Source organism: Schistocerca americana, chromosome 1 (genome assembly GCF_021461395.2).
Source record: "Schistocerca americana isolate TAMUIC-IGC-003095 chromosome 1, iqSchAmer2.1, whole genome shotgun sequence".
Taxonomy (NCBI): Eukaryota; Metazoa; Arthropoda; class Insecta; order Orthoptera; family Acrididae; genus Schistocerca; species Schistocerca americana.
The window spans coordinates 1079002281-1079019634 of NC_060119.1; the positions used below are offsets into that span (position 1 = coordinate 1079002281).

At 44.7% G+C, this 17354-nt stretch overlaps 1 protein-coding gene across 1 annotated transcript in view; it reads left to right on the plus strand.

Annotated features, from left to right (window-relative positions):
- Positions 1 to 2703: 2703 nt before the first annotated feature.
- The window catches only part of LOC124617679 (SEC14-like protein 2), a 264785-nt gene continuing 250134 nt past the window's right edge, over positions 2704 to 17354 (plus strand). The window contains exon 1 of the mRNA XM_047145285.1: positions 2704 to 2840. Coding sequence (XP_047001241.1) covers positions 2787 to 2840 — 54 coding nt within the window. The 5' untranslated portion in view covers positions 2704 to 2786. The remainder of the gene's footprint in view (positions 2841 to 17354) is intronic.

Below are 17354 nucleotides of genomic sequence, written 5' to 3' on the forward strand. Positions count from 1 at the left end.
TAATTTCATAATAATATTAAGTATGCCACATTACAATGATGTTAATTACACCGCATTATAAGGCGGATATCTGGTTATAGCAGACCCAGATAACAAACAGAGTCTTCCTGCTTTCGATGGCGAACTAGAACTAATTTCTCTTGCATGGTCTCTGTCTTCGAAGAGACCGAGACAAATGAACGCATAGAAAGTAATGTCAATATTTGCCTACTTCATCGTCGGTGGCAAAATCTGTTTGATATTTATATATCGATACGTCTTGTTGCTACGTTGGGTGCAGAAAAAAAAATACTGGGGTTGCATACCTATTGAGAAGTACCTCTGAGTCCTCAGAACGTATTTTTCGTGTGTTCACCACTGAAATTTGCTTACACAAAACAGTATTGATAGAAAAACATATCTATATATTGAAGCGCACAGTGATACATTGCAGTTAAACGATACCAGTTTGTATTTGGGGCAAAAATCATTCTAGGCAGGCTCACCAGATAATTCTTTATTATGGTTCTAACGTTTGTTTTTCTTTTGCACAGAATTTGTCTCCAGTGTGAAAGGAATTAGAACATGCTGCGTTAGCACGTTACATATACGGTTCTTCATTTGTATGGTCATATTGTCCATAGTTGCTTTACAGTTCTCGCGTGTTGTAAAGGCGAAATAACAATACTTTGAGGAAATACATACACGATGTCTACTTTAGTTATTTTTCATAGAATTTCTGTGATTGTTACTGACGTTTGGCAAGTCTTGTTCACAACTTAGTCTTCTTGACTTACAACGAGCCAGTGGGAAAGTGGCGGTCGTATCTCCTAATATTTCAAGTTAGCCAAAGGACATAGTTCAAATGGCTCTGAGCACTATGGGACTTAACATCTATGGTCATCAGTCCCCTAGAACTTAGAACTACTTAAACCTAACTAACCTAAGGACAGCACACAACACCCAGTCATCACGAGGCAGAGAAAAGGACATAGTTCAAAGAGCGGATAAATGTTGCAATTTACATACAAAGTGGGTTTTAATTCAGTTGATACCGTTAAACAAATATTCCAGAAAGACAACTTATTACAAAGTGATTTGCTGGTACAAGTATCGTACTTAGCAGAGATCATAACAGTGGATTGTCGGCTGTCATTTTCTGGTGCAAAGGGCACCGAAATGAGACTTTACGCCACCATGGTTAGAAAAGAGAGAATTCCTCTTACTTTCTGCCACATGGATTTAGTTAATTTCATCAGGAAACAGAAAACTTAGCAAATGCAGCTAGCCGGCCGGTGTGACCGAGCGGTTCTAGGCGCTTCAGTCTGGAACCGTGCGACTGCTACGGTCGCAGGTTCGAATCCTGCCTCGGGCATGGATGTGTGTGATGTCCTTAGGTTAGTTAGGTATAAGTAGTTCTAATCTGTAGGTTGACTGATGACCTCAGATGTTGAGTCCCTTAGTGCTCAGAGCCATTTTTTGAAATGCAGCGTCGGCCAAAGTGGACCCACTCAGACACGAAATTCGGGGCCGTTCACTGCTATCAAATTAGGAGAAGCACGATTAGTACGGGCATCGAGCACGTTTCTCACCATTTAGGAGAGAAGTCCAAATTTCCGAAGATGATTTTATCTTCCGTATGAGCGTCCTTGGAATATTAATAAACCCATTTTCTCCAGATCATAGATTACAGTCTTCTTCCACTTATAGCGAGCGAGGTGGCGCAGTGGTTAACACACTGGACTCGCATTGGGGAGGACGATGTTTCAAACCCGCGTTCAACTCACCATGATTTAGGTTTTTCGTGATTTTCCTGTATCGCTTCAGGCAAATGCCGGGATGGTTCCTTTGAAAGAGCACGGTCGGTTTCCTTCCCCATCTTTCCCTAATCGGAGCCTGTGGTCCGTCTCTAATGACCTAGTTGTCGATGGGACGTTAACTTGTGTTCTCAACTAACTCAATGATTATCCTATGGGCCTTGTTCTGAAGGACTTCGAACGTTTGAAGGTGTGTGTCTGCAGCTATGCCTCGTATTTTACATCAAGGTGCACAATTTTCCATAGCGGCAACTGTTATTTGGACAAGCGTTTGAAAGCATGGAGATCTACTCACAACAATATATTACGAGGAACGGAACTGCAATGAGAACTCCACTGTCGGCGCCTACAAATAACCATTACTCTAAAACATGTTGTATGGCGCGTGGTTTAAAGTCCAGATACGTTTGCTCTCGATGCACCTGGAGAAGACGACTAACGGAGCCGTCGCAATAATACGTAAAATAACATAAACTAGAAAATCGAGAGAGTAATTTTGTATACATTCACACTGACATTCCTTGTGTGCTTTCGAGACCACCTTTTAGGTAAACCGCGTCGTACAATTTAGCAGTATTTTAGTGTAACACATAAAACCGTTATAGGATCAACGTTTTGCAAACACCAGTTGCAGTTTTCCCACTTACTATGGTTTCGAAGACTTGCCTTTCTGTTCCCTACAATATGGTGTATACGATCTTTCGCATCAGCTGCTCTCGAGTTTGACTATTCTGCTGCGGCAACCTGTTACCATCGTTTCATTACGATTGTGTCTGCAGTGCGCCCTGGATGGAAACGGACATTAGCCTGGGAAGTCGCAGGCGCTTTCTGCGCATGCGCATCGATCATACTTTCGCACGCCGCAGCGCGGCGCTGCCGTCTCCCACGGCATGTGGTTGGCTGAGCCCCGCCGCTTCGCCAGTCAGCTTGCGGCTGTGACAGAACGCGGCCGTAGACTCTCTCTGACGACGACCTGCTGACCGCGGCATCATGGCACCCGACGCGCTCGACCTCACTGACGACCAGCGCTTCTCTCTGATGAAGGTACGTATTTGTAGTGAATACTATTTCCGTCTGCATGGTCCTAATTTCGATCTATCTCGCTAATTATTGGATAGGAAGTCCTTCACTGGCAAGCGTGTCTCAGGCGCGCTTGACCCTTCTTTACGTATTTTGTGTTTCGGCGAATAACACTGAGCTGCATCCTCAGTCGTTTCCGCTCATAAGAGAAGATACTCAAACATTACATCAGATATCAATGTTTTTTTTGAAGTCCTAACAACTGTTGTATTTGCGGACTGAATTACGGGAATTCATATATGCCTATTCCGCAAACAAAACACCATATTATAGTCTAAATTTGTTCACTCATAAAAAAATATTACTCATGTCTAATTTTTTGGACTGTCAACTTTTGTGGGACTTTGTTTACACTTTTACGTAGCTTCCTACACTTCTCTTGGTACCTGTCCTCTTTTGGATGCTAATCTGTCCTAACTCGGCAGTATTTGTACTAAAAACAGGTACCGCGCCTCTGTGTATATTTCTGCGACAGATGAGCATCCAAATGTGGACAGGCCCCAAGGAAAGAGCTATGGGAAATTATATAATACTGTAAAGAAGCTCCTACAGAACCTAGCATTCTAAAGAATAAAACTTAAATAAAAGTACCCACTTATGACGATCCAAAGGCGCCTACACTTCTTTGCGGTCTAAAAAGATGTACTGTCTACGTAGTCATGGACCTGAATTTTCATGATAAATCAGATCTTTACCAAATTGTGGACTGGCTGAGTATGTAGTTTTCTTTGCCTATAAGATTTATGTCTAACAGTTGGAGTAGGTTGCTCCATACAAATAGCTGCTGCCATTGACGAATCATGTAAGTAAGAAACTGAACAATTATATAGACCGATGGTAACTCAGGGGCTAGGCTACAGCCCGTTAGTAGAATACTGAGAAACCGTTAAATGCGTAGAGATGCAACTCAAAAAGCTTGCTCAGCTTTAAACTGGATTACTGTTCCAGTGAGTGGGGTGCATGTCAGGTTTGACCTGACAGAGGACACTGAGAAATTAAGAGAAGCCTTATGCAGAGAACGTCGTATCGAAACGTTACGAGTCTGCATTATTCGCGGGAGCGTGTTACTGACGGACGAGAGTTGGAAAAAGAATGCAACTTGAAGGTGCTGGAAAATGTAGAGTATATACTTTTTTAAAATTTCCGAGTATAGATTTAAGTGTCAGGAAGTCCTCTCTGAAAGTATCTGTATGCAGCGTAGCCATGTATGAGAGAAAAACATGGACGATAAACAGTTCAGACAAGAAGAGAATAGAAGCTTTTCAAATGTGGTGCTATACAGAAGAATACTGGAGACTGAATGTGTAGATCAATTCTCGTCCAATCTGTTACTTTATCAAGCGGCAAAGATTTCTTTGGCCAAATATACGTTACAAAACGATATGAGTTTTTACCAGTATACCTCCTCCAAGGAACCCTGGTTGAATCAAAACCTTGACAACTAAAACGCCCTAGTTTGTTACTAACACACCTTCCGCATATTACCTTGTTCCTCAAAAGACTTTTTGTTTGCACTTTTATCGAATGTTAGCCTCTTAACCCTGACATTTATGCGATACACATATGTCTTCAACTTGTTAACAATTAGCTGGTACTGAACAGAACTGGGGAGAAGTGAAATTTGTGGAACAACCTGACTAGAAGAAGAGATCGGTTGGTAGGACATATTCTGAGGCGTCAAGAGATCACCAATTCAGTAGGGAGGGAATCGTAAAGGGAAACCAAGAGATGAATACAGTAAGCAGATGCAGAAGGATGTAGGCTGCAGTAGTTATTCGGAGATGAAGAGGCTTGCACAGGATAGACCAGAATGGAGAGCTGGAGCAAACCAGTCTTCGACTGAAAATTACAACAACAACAACAACAACTTACAAGGGAACCTCCCAATCGCACCCCCCTCAGATTTAGTTTATAAGTTGGCACAGTGGATAGGCCTTGAAAAACTGAACACAGATCGATCGAGAAAACAGGAAGAAGTTGTGTGGAACTATGAAAAAATAAGCAAAATAAAGAAACCGAGTAGTCCATGTGCAAGATAGGCAATATAGAGGCTAATGGGAACAGAGGAGCGCCGTGGTCCTGTGGTTTGCGTGAACAGCTGCGGAACGAAAGGTCCTTGGTTCAAGCCTTCCCTCGAGTGAAAATTTTAATTTTTTTATTTTCGGTTTACATGACAAACTCATATGTTTTCATTACTTTTTTGGGAGTGACTATCACATCCACAAGAAAACCTAAATCGGGCAAGGTAGAAGAATCTTTTTACCCATTCGCGAAGTGTATAAGTTAGGTGGGTCGACAACATATTCCTGTCGTGTGACGCACATGCCGTCACCAGTGTCGTATAGAATATATCAGACGTGTTTTCCTGTGGAGGAATCTGTTGGCCTATGACCTTGCGATCAAATGTTTTCGGTTCCCATTGGAGAGGCACGTCCTTTCGTCTACTAATCGCACAGTACTGCGGTGCGGTCGCAAAACACGGACACTAAACTTATTACAGTGAACAGAGACGTCAATGAACGAACAGACAGATCATAACTTTGCGAAAATAAAGAAAGTAAAATTTTCACTCGAGAATAGACTTGAACCGAGGACCTTTCGTTCCGCAGCTGCTCACGCTACCCACGGGACCACGGCGCTCCTGAGTTCACACTATCCTTGATGTTGCTTATCTTGCACATGGGCTATTCAGTTTGTATATTTTGCTTATTTTTTCATAGTTCCACACAACTTCTTCCTGTTTTCTCGATTGATCTGTGTTCAGTTTTTCAAGGCCTATCCACTGTGCCATCTTATAACTAAATGTGAGGGGGTGCGATGGGGAGGTTCCCTTGTTAGTGTCCTGCCAATAAAACGCAGTCTTTGGTTAGCTTTCCCCACAACATTTTCTGTGTTTCTTCCAATGTAAGTTGTTCGTAACTGTAATACCTAGGCATTTAGTTGAATTTACTGCTTTTAGATTACTAATTTATCGTGTAACCAAAGTTTAACGAATTCCTTTTCGCACTCGTGTGGATGACTTCACACTTTTCGTTATTTAGGACCAACTGCCAATTTTCGCACCATTCAGCTATCTTTTCTAAATCGTTTTGCAATTTGTTTCGATCTTCTGATGACTTTATTAGTCGATAAACGGCAGCGTCATCTGCAAACAGGCTAAGACGGCTGCTCAGATTGTCTCCTTGACCTGGCACTGGGACGGAATTTACGTCCGAGCTGGTCTCACATGTGCTCTGTCTGGGACGGACTTGGGAATCTTGCTCGCCATACCTCCTCGAGCGGACAGCTCATAGAGACACGTTCCATACGCGAACGAGCATTGTCGTGTCGAAAAATGTCACATAAGAGGTAACACAAGAGGACGTAGGACGTCCGTGACATACCGTTGTGCCCTCAGAGTTCCCTCAGTCACTGTCAGCCGTGACTTGAATTCATACCCGAAGTCTCCCCACACCACGACACACCGCCGTGCCCCTCGAAAACACGGGATCGATGGCACCTTTCTCCAGCTCACCAGCGTAATAACCGGTTATAGTCATCGGGGGTATCGCAGACCTGCGATTCGCCGCTGAACGCTATTGTATTACTGCGAAATATGGGAGAGTGTCACAGAAATGATACAGGATTTGGGATTGACACCATTAAAAGAAAGGCGTTTTTCGTTGCGAAGGAATCTTCTCACGAAATTCCAATCACCAACTTTCTCCTCCGAATGCGAAAATATTTTGTTGACACCGACTTACATAGAGAGGAACGATCGCCAAGATAAAATAAGGGCCGGCCGAAGTGGCCGTGCGGTTAAAGGCGCTGCAGTCTGGAACCGCAAGACCCCTACGGTCGCAGGTTCGAATCCTGCCTCGGGCATGGATGTTTGCGATGTCCTTAGGGTAGTTAGGTTTAATTAGTTCTAAGTTCTAGGGGACTAATGACCTCAGCAGTTGAGTCCCATAGTGCTCAGAGCCATTTGAACCATAAAATAAGGGAAATCGGAGCTCTTACGGAATACGAGATTGGGATAATAGAGAATTGTGAAGGTGGTTCGATGAACCCTCTGCCAGGCACTTAAATGTGATCTGCAGAGTATCCATGTAGATGTAGATGCAACGCCGTTCATCAGCAGTCCATGCTTCCCACTAACGACACCACTCCAAACGCAGCCGTTTGTCTTGTGGTGCCATCAGTAGCCTAGGCATGGGACGCTAATTCTCTAGCCCGGTTGCTGCTAGTCCCCGACCAATTGACTAAAACGACGCTCTACGTTGCAGAGAGTCCATTACGTGTTCTCGGAAGGGAAGCCCAGATGTGAAGGGGTTACGATGTGCTTGGTGCAGAATAAGGCAATCCTTCCTTGCGGTGGTCGACCGGATACTTGACGACAAGTATGCCTGCGCTCTCGTTCCCATGCAGTCCAACATCGAGCCAAAAATCTGGGTTCTGCACAATTCGCCCAGCCAACCAAATAGAGACCCACAATAAGGCCCCTCTCAAAGTCTATTATGTACTGATAACGCTGTCTCATTCGAGTACGCGGTATCTGCGTCTCCTTTATAGTGATCACCCAATGTACCCTTCCAGACCTGAAGCAAGAACAATATTAATGTGGTCTGGTGGCCGTTCTACTTCTCACAGATAACTGATGCTCTTACCGTTTACAAGTCGGCCGGCGTGGCCGATCGGTTCTAGGCGCAACAGTCTGGAACCGCGCGACCGCTGCTGTCGCAGGTTCGAATCCTGCGTCGGGCATGGATGTGTGTGATGTCCTTAGGTTAGTTAGGTTTAAGTAGTTCTAAGTTCTAGGGGACTGATGACCTCAGAAGTTAAGTTACATAGTGGTCAAGGCCATTTGAGCCATTTACATACTCATCGATGATGTGCACGTGCACAAAGTTACATTCACATCCGACTATGTCTTCCGCGTGCTTCGCGTTTTCTTCTCAGTCTGTGTACATCCACAATCATCCTGATTATAAAAAATAAGACGGGAATAAAAGTACTCATTGATGGTGGTACAAAGGAGACGAAAATATTTTTGGGCTATAAAAATGCGTTGTTTGAGTAACAGGCGGACGTGAATTAAATTAGATCTTTACTTGAAACTTCCTGGCAGATAAAACTGTGTGCCCGACCGTGACTCGAACTCAGGACCTTTGCCTTTCGCGGGCAAGTGCTCTACCAACTGAGCTACCGAAGCACGACTCACGCCCTGCACTCACAGCTTTACTACTGCCAGTTCCTCGTCTCCTACCTTCCAAACTTTACAGAAGCTCTCCTGCGAACCTTGCACACTCCGCTGCAGAGTGAAAATCTCATTCTAGATCTTTACCTGATTGACGACCGGTTCAAAATGTATTTCTTTCGTTTCCGTCTTACTATTCAGTTTCTCAAAAATGGTTCAAATGGCTCTGAGCACTATGGGACTTAACATCTGAGGTCATCAGTCCCCTAGAACTTAGAACTACTTAAACCCAACTAACCTAAGGACATCACACACATCCATGCCCGAGGCAGGATTCGAACCTGCGACCGTAGCAGCAGCGCGGTTCTGGACTGAAGCGCAGAGAACCGCTCGGCCACCGCGGCCGGCTTCAATTTCTCGCGACGTAGATGATAATAAATTAACTGGAGGCAAATGTCGGGTAGCGTCCTCGACAACCGCCGCTATTTCGAAAGTAGAAGCTAAAATTTCATCCAGTTAACGACTGTAGTATCGGATCTCAGAGTCCAATGAGCAAAATTTTCTGCTACTAATGCTGATGTCAAGAGTAGACATACACCAGTGAACCAATTTTTTATAAGCTTTTGGTATTTTCTTGAACTATTTAAGTCGAATGCCAGATTGATGTTTTCAATGAAGCCTATTCCATCCTTTCCAACTGAAATAACACACCATCTCTACTCACTGTTTTTCCTCCCCCTCGATTATTAGCGACTGAAAGAGTCACTCACTGTAGAAACAACTCTAATAGATCTAAAGTAGGAGATCACATTATGCAGGGTGAATCACCTACAACTTGCGCCGCAGATATCGCGGAAACGGAAAGTCCTATTGATGTACGCTTTTTACAGAACGGGTTGGTAGTCAGGGGCTGGCATTGTTAGGCAATCAACCGACTTAATAGTACTTAGTGTATTTTTTGTGCAAATACACACATTTTAAAACGGAACAATGCCTATTGACATCGACAATCGAAAAGTTGTGCAAATCGTTTACGAGATATCGTGTTTTGAAAATTTTTCACACCGACCCTTGTTTGCACCATTCAACCTGCGTAGTTGCTATGTACGATGTTGCTATGTTTGTTTACAGAGTGCTTGCGTGTTTGTTGAGTGCATTGCGACTTGTCAGTGGGTTAGTGTGTGACAGTCCAGACAGTAGATCGTGAGTAGAAAAAAAAAAAAAAGGTTCAAATGGCTCTCAGCACTATGGGACTTAACATCTGTGGTAATCAGTCCCCTAGAACATAGAACTACTTAAACCTAACTAATCTAAGGACATCACACACAACCATGCCCGAGGCAGGATTCGAACCTGCGACCGTAGCGGTCACGCGGTTCCAGACTGAAGCGCCTAGAACCACACGACCACACCGACCGGACGATCGTGAGTAGACAATGGGATTTACCAATACAGAAAAACCCGAGTTGCTCATGATGTATGTGGGGAATAGGTAGAATGCAGTTCGTTCTGGTACAGTATATGCGGCAAAATATCCCAATAGACGTCAACCATCTCACCAATTGTCTACCAACCTCTTCAACCAGTTACGTGAAAGTGGTAGTGTAAAACCTAGAAAACGTAACAGAACGAAACAATGGACGACGGAAACAACTGTTGCAGTTGATGCGCACGTTACCTCCAGCGCAATCGCACGAGGAAGTGGCATGAGTCAGCCAAGTGTCCTACGCATTCTCCTTCGCAATAGGTTCCACACTTATCGCATCTCTCTCGAACAAGAGCTGCGTGGAAACGATTACGAAAATCGTGCTGACGTCTACACACGGATATCAAGACTGGATATTCCTGATGTCTCATGCATTTTGTTTAGTGATGAAACCACATTTACCAATCGTGGCTAGATAAACCGCCGAAACATGCATTATTGACCTGTTGACAATCCCCGTTGGCTTCGTCAGATGCAACGTCAGCGTCCATCGACTGTAAACAAATGATGTTTGATAGTGAACCATCAGTTCATAGACCCGTTTTTCACATCTGAAATATTAAATGCGGACAAGTATCGCAGCCTCCTAACAGACCATCTTCCACGGGTGCTAGAAGATGTTCCTCTTCAGACTAGGAGAAACCTCTGGTACCAACGTAATGGATGTCCAGTCCATAGTGCATGAATTACTACTACATGTCTTCACAAACTGTTTCCCTATCGTTGGAGTGGACGCAGAGGACTTGTACCATAGCCGACCCATTCCCCGTATTTTACGCCTGTAGACTTTTATCTGTGGGGAGAGCTGAAACACGCTGTCTACAAGGACATATCAACTAAACCCGACGATACACAACGACATAATACTGCAGCCTGCTCGGCCATCTCCCCACTTGTGGAGCAGTCGTTCCATGCCAGACTGGAAGCGTTTTGCCGCTGCCGATTGTTATTTTGAACACAACCTGTGATGGTCAGCTGACTCGTTACTGGTCAGAACCCTCACAGCTAGTGTATCTACTTGTTGTTCTTTACTGTGCTATCAGAGGTATTTTACATGTGTCGGTGTGGGAACTTTACAAAATACGATATCTCGCAAACGACTCGCATTCGAAACCTGCAACAAACACCACTTACATTTTGATTTACCCTACTTTTAGTTTCTTAATGTCAATAGGCACTGCTCCATTTTAAAAGTGTACGTTTGCACAAAAATGCAATTTCTTTGTATTACACACGTCAAAAAAAAGTTTACAACACCCAGGTTCCCGGATTTTCTGAAGATATACGTTGACTGTGGATTTTGTATCACAGACACAGTCCCTTTGACTGTTCAGAGATGTCACCAAACACGCTCAAAGATGGAAACAACCATGCTTGAGCAGCGCCTATTAGACGAAGGGGGTCCGACAGCCGATTAGTTCCAGTCATTCCACCAAGAAGGAGGTACACGGCTCGTGTTGTCTGTAGTTCAACCATTCCTTGATGGTCAATACCGCGGTTCGATCGCATCCGCGTTGTTACTTTGTGCGCGACTGCTACGGTCGCAGGTTAGAATCCTGCCTGGGGCATGGATGTGTGTGATGTCCTTAGGTTAGTTAGGTTTCAGTAGTTCTAAGTTCTAGGGGACTGATGACCACAGATGTTAAGTCCCATAGTGCTCAGAGCCATTTGAACCATTTTGTTACTTTGTGCCAGGAAGGACTCTCAACAAGGAAAGTGTTCAGGCGGCTCGGAGTGAACCAAAGCGATGTTGTTCGGTCATGGAGAAGATACAGAGAGAGAGAACTGTCGATGACATGCCTCGCTCAGGCCGCCCAAGGGCTACTACTGCAGTGTATGTCCGCTACCTACGGATTATGGTTCGGAGGAACCCTGACAGCAACGCCGCCATGTTGACTAATGCTTTTCCAGCAACCACAGGTCGTCGTGTTACGACTCAAACTGTGCACTATGGCCTGCATGATGCGCAACTTCACTCCCGACGTCCATGGCGAGGTCCGTCTTTGCAACCACGACACCATGCAGCGCGGTACACATGGACCCAACAACATGCCTCATGGACCACACAGGATGGCATCACGTTCTCATCACCGATGAGTATTACTTATGCCTTCAACTGGACAATCGTCAGAGACTTGTTTCTAGGCAATCCGGTCAGGCTGAACGCCTTAGACACACTGTCCAGAGGGTACAGCAAGGTGAAGGTATCCTGCTGTTTTGGGGTGGCATTATGTGGGGCCGACGTACGCCGCTGGTGGTCACGGAAGTCGCGGTAACGGCTGTACGATACGTGAATGCCATCCTCCGACCGACCGTGCAGCCATACCGGCAGCATATTGGCAAGGCATTCGTCTTCATGGACGACAATTCGCACCCCCATCTTGCACATCTTGTGAATGACTTCCTCCAGGATAACAACATCGCTCGACTAGAGAGGCCAGCATGCTCTGCAGGCATTAACCCTATCGAAAATGCCTTGGATGGATTGAAAAGGGCTGTTTATGGACGACGTGACCCAGCAACCACTATGAGGGATCTACGCCAAATCGCCGTTGAGGAGTTGGTCAATCTGGATCAACAGTGCCTTGATGAACTTGTGGATAGTATGCCACGACGAATACAGGCATGCATCAGTGAAAGAGGACATACTACTGGATATTATAGGTACCGGTGTGTACAGCAATCTGGACCACCACCTCTGAAGGTCTCGCTGTATGGTGGGATAACATGCAATGTGTGGTTTTCATTAGCAATAAAAAGGGCGGAAATGATGTTTATGTTGATCTCTATTCCAATTTTCTGTACAGGTTCCGGAACTCTCAGAACTGGGGTGATGCAAACCTTTTTTGGTGTGTGTATTATCATCTGTTGACTGGCTAACAGTACGAGACCCTGACAAGCAACCCTAGGAGCCGCTGACAACTATCCCATTCTGTGAAAATCGTACATCAATAGCATTTTCCATTTCCGCAATATTTGCAGTGCAAGTTGTAGGTGATTCACCTTGTACAATCATCCGTAGCATCGTACACTAGAGACTAATGAGGTCACAAAACACTTTTGTATCATGTGAAAATTTCTCATAAAGAACAAAAGTCAGTATTTTTCACATGTGATTGAATCTAGACTAGAGCACCAGCCATAGAGAAATTATGTCTGGTTTAGAGAATCATTATACTCGTGGTACATTTTCCTTACCGCAGTAACTCTGGAACTTAAAAGACAGGGATTTCCTCCCAGGTAGTTCCTGATTACGCCCGTTGACTGGCTGTCTCTTCTCGTTTGTAGAGACATCAGTTTCCGCCGATAGAACTGACACAGTGATTAAGGCCCTGGACGTGCATTTAGAAGAAGTAGGAATCAACTGCCCGTCGTACATTCTGATTTAGATTTGCCTGAAGCGTTGCCGGGATTGTTGTCTCAAGGCTATGCCTGACTTCATATCACGTCCTTGTCCAGCTGAACTAATGTTCAGACTCTAAGCGCTTTTGTCTCACTGAAAAACCAAATGGCTTTCCTTGTCATCATTACCAATAAGCGTTCATGATCTCACACTATCCTTGATGTTGCCTATCTCGCACATGGACTACTCAGTTAGTATATTTTGCTATTTTTTTTCGTAGTTCCATACAACTACTTCCTGTTTTCTCGATTGATCTGTGATCAGTTTTTCAAGGCCTATCCACTGTGCCAACTTATAACTAAATCTGAGGGGGTTGCGATGGGGAGGTTCCCTTGTAAGGATTTTACCCATCTAGTTGTTTCTCCTTCACCTGGAGCCAATGAGCACGAGCACAATCAATCTGAAAAATTAGGAATTTTACGTCGCCGAATTCTAAGGAAAGTCTTGAGTGACCTTGCTGTAACACGATCGAGTGCTTACACGCTTTTTCTATCGTGCTTGTCAAATGACAGTTGATGTTACTGGCAGGAGGGGAGAATAATGCTGGAAAGAGGAGATGTAAGGGACAGTCAAATGAAGAAGAGACAAATGGAAAAAATAAGTGTAACTGTTTATTATTTCAAAATTTATCGCCAAAACTGTTAATACTTTTGTCTCACTGTGAGACAGGACGGTAAGTGCCTTCTTGGAAAAATGTGTCCTGTTGGCTACGGAAACAAACAGGCATGACAGCTCCACGAAAGTTACGATGACCCTTTTCCTTGACTGCAAGGGCCCACTGCGCATTGACTTTTTGGAACACGGCGCCACAATTAACACAGAGCAGTACGTTGACATATTGCAAAAACTGAAGAGCGCCATCAACTCTAAAAATTCAGGAATGTTGACAGACGGCATCATTCTATTGCAGGTTAATGGCCGCCCACTTGTTGCCAAGGTTGTTTCGAGTATGCTGCAGAAGTTTCGTTGAGAGGCCCTTGTACATCTTCTATAATGTCACGATGTCTCCCCAAGCTGTGTTTCTATTTCTGCAACCCTGGAGATAGACGTACGTGGCCATTTGCTTCGGATGAAGAGGCGCACGTCTGGGAACAATCACTATTCCATAGCCAACCGAAAATATTTTTCAATGAAGGCACTTGTCTCACAGTCGAATAAATGTATTAACAGTTAAGGCGATTTCTTTTGATGTTAACAGTTACGGCGACTACTTTTGAAACAATTAACAGTTTACTTACTTTTTCCCATTAGTCTCGTTTTCATTTGGCCGTCCCTTACACATCATGACAATACTTATGATTGATGTACTGAAACTTGAGAGAAAAGAGAGCTGGGAAATGGAAGAAGTATACAGAATTAGACCCAAATCGCTTACGTCCCTCTGTTGCAGAGTCTTACAGCTCATTATGAACTTAAACAACATGTTGTTCTTGTATAAAAAGTAGTTCCTCAGGAAAGCGTCACTCATAAGAAACAGCTCGTTTACATACGTGATATCCTGCAAAAGCAGATTCCGTGTTGCTCTGCGTCAAAAATAAGTTCGACAATGTCACATACTGTCTTTTGTTGCAGAATATTTTCAGACACGTTACTGGTTCGAAGAGATTTTTGTTATAGCTTGGCCCTTTGTGATAATTTCAAAACACTAAATCTCACAAAACGTAATTACACTGACGAAAACATCGCTACAACAGAAAGTAATTAGAGTAACGAAATTTTAGGAATACAGTGGGTTAGGTAACATATTTAAGTAATTAACATTGCAAGATCAAAAGTAAACGTACGTGCTAGATAAGCCATTGAAAATATGAAATGCTGGTACACTAACAACTAGTGCAACTGCCAGTTTGTCGAATGCAAACTTGCAAACGCGGATACATTGTGTTCTACAGGTGCCGGATTTCCGTTTGTGCGATGGAGCTCCCTGTCTTTTGCACTTGATCAGTCAATGCAGGGACGATTAAGTCTGGTTGTGGATGACGCTAGTGTTGTCGTTCGATGACGTCTCAAATTTTCTCGATTTGTAGGCAGACCTGGTGATCGTGCAGGCCAAGGCAACATGTCGACACTCGTAGAGCGTGCTGGGTTATGACAGCAGTATGTGGCCGAGCGTAATCCATTTGGGAAACATCCCCTGGAAGAATGAGATTTTCACTCTGCAGCGGAGTGTGCGCTGATATGAAACTTCCTGGCAGATTAAAACTGTGTGCCGGACCGAGACTCGAACTCGGGACCTTTGCCTTTCGCGGGCAATTGCTCTACCAACTGAGCTACCCAAGCACGACTCACGCCCCGTCCTCACAGCTTTACTTGTGGAAGTTTGGAAGGTAAGAGACGAGATGCTGGCAGAAGTAAAGCTGTGAGGACGGGGCGTGAGTGGTGCTTGGGTAGCTCAGTTGGTAGAGCACTTGCCCGCAAAAGGCAAAGGTCCCGAGTTCGAGTATCGGTTCGGCACACAGTTCTAATCTGCCAGGAAGTTTCATCCCCTGGAAGGTTTTTCATGAATGGTAGCACAAAAGGCCGAATCACCAGACTGATGTACGATTTTGCAGTCAGGGTGCGTGGTATAAACACGAAAGTGCCCCTGCTATCATACGAAATCGCACCCTGGACCATAACTGCAGCAGTGGGTCTAGTGTATCTAGCATGCAGACAGTTGGTTGCAGGCTCCCAACTGGCTTCCTTCTAATCAACACAAGGCCATCACTGACACCGAGACAGAATCAGCTTTCATCAGAAAACAAAACAGACCACCACCCGGCCCTCTAATGAGCTCGCTTGACACCACTGAAGTAATTGGCAGTGATTTTGGGACAGTAGAATGCGCACCACAGGGCATCTGGCTCGGAGCTGCCGTTGAAGTAAACGTTTTGTAACAGTTCGTTGTGTCACAATGGTGCCAACCGCTGCTCAGATTGCTGCTGCAGATGCAGTGCGATGCGCCAGAGCCACACGCCGACCACTATGGTCTTCCGTCTCGGTAGTGCCACGTGGCCGTCCCGAGTCCGGTGTTCTTGCGAACGTACTTTCTCGTGGCCTCCGCCGCCATCAGTCATGTATAGAGGCTACATCACTGCCAAGTCTTCCTGCAATATCACAGAAGGAACATCCATCTTCTCGTAGCACTATTACATGACCTCTTCCAAACTCAGTGCGATGTTGATAACGGCGTCTTTGTTGCCTTAAAGGCATTCTTAACTAACAACTCATGCCGTCCAATCTCAAAGCTAACTAACGCTCACGATCATTACAGCGTGTATAAAACTGACTGTCGTGAACTAGCGAGGTTCCCACTTTTATATGCAAAGGACGGCTACTGATTGGCTGGAATACGTCAGCGATATGGCGCGTAGCGAAGTGGTGCCCTCTACTTCCATAGATGTAGTTGCTATCCCGCGTTGCTTGCAGCGCCATCCCTTAAATCAGGAGGTAAAGTGCGAGAAGTTTTTCTCTGCGATTTTTCTTTATCCAGTGCACTCTTCCAAGTGTTGCTGACAAGGGGAACGCCACGGTAATCCTCAATGCTACAGATTACCATAAGAAAGTTGGATTATTACTGGAGGACAGCACATACCGGGTTCTCAGACGGGATCCCACATCGGCGCTCAGCAGGAAGACAAGGGAGCTACTAAAATACTCTGGCCTCTCCGACGAACTGGTGAAGAACTTACGGCCGAGAGCACCTAGGCCACCAAGACTGTACGGTTTGCCAAAGGTTCATAAGGAGAACGTCCCGTTGAGACCGATTGTTAGCGCTATTGGCTCTTCTACGTACAAGCTTGCAAAGCACTTAACTAAATTGTTGGCGCCTATAGTTGGTCACTGCCCACATCATATTAAAAATTCAAAGATGTTTGTTGATATCATAAAACAGATGAAGATAGGCCCAAGTGATATCATGGTCAGCCTCGACGTGGTTTCTCTGTTCACCAAAGTACCTGTGGATGACACATTACAACTGTTGGCTGCTCATTTCCCCTCAGAAATTTTGAAGTTGTTCCGGCATACCTTGACGACCACTTATTTTTTATACAGTGGAAATTATTATGAAATGACGGATGGAACAGCCATCGGTTCGCCACTGTCACCAGCAATAGCGAATTTTTTCATGGAGGACTTCGAAGAACGAGCCCTGAGCAGTGCTCACCTCCGCCCATCGTGTTTCTACAGATACGTCGACGATACTTTTTTAATCTGGCCACACGGCAGCGACTTGCTGCAGCAGTTCGTCGAACATCTGAATGGTGTACATCCAAACATAAAATTTACATTGGAGGTAGAAAAGGAAGGGAAGTTACCTTTTTTAGATGTGTTGGTAGAGCGAAAGCCGGATGGACGACTGGGCCATTCTGTGTACAGGAAGCCAACCCATACAGACTTACATCTGCATAGCCATAGCTTCCATCATCCGTC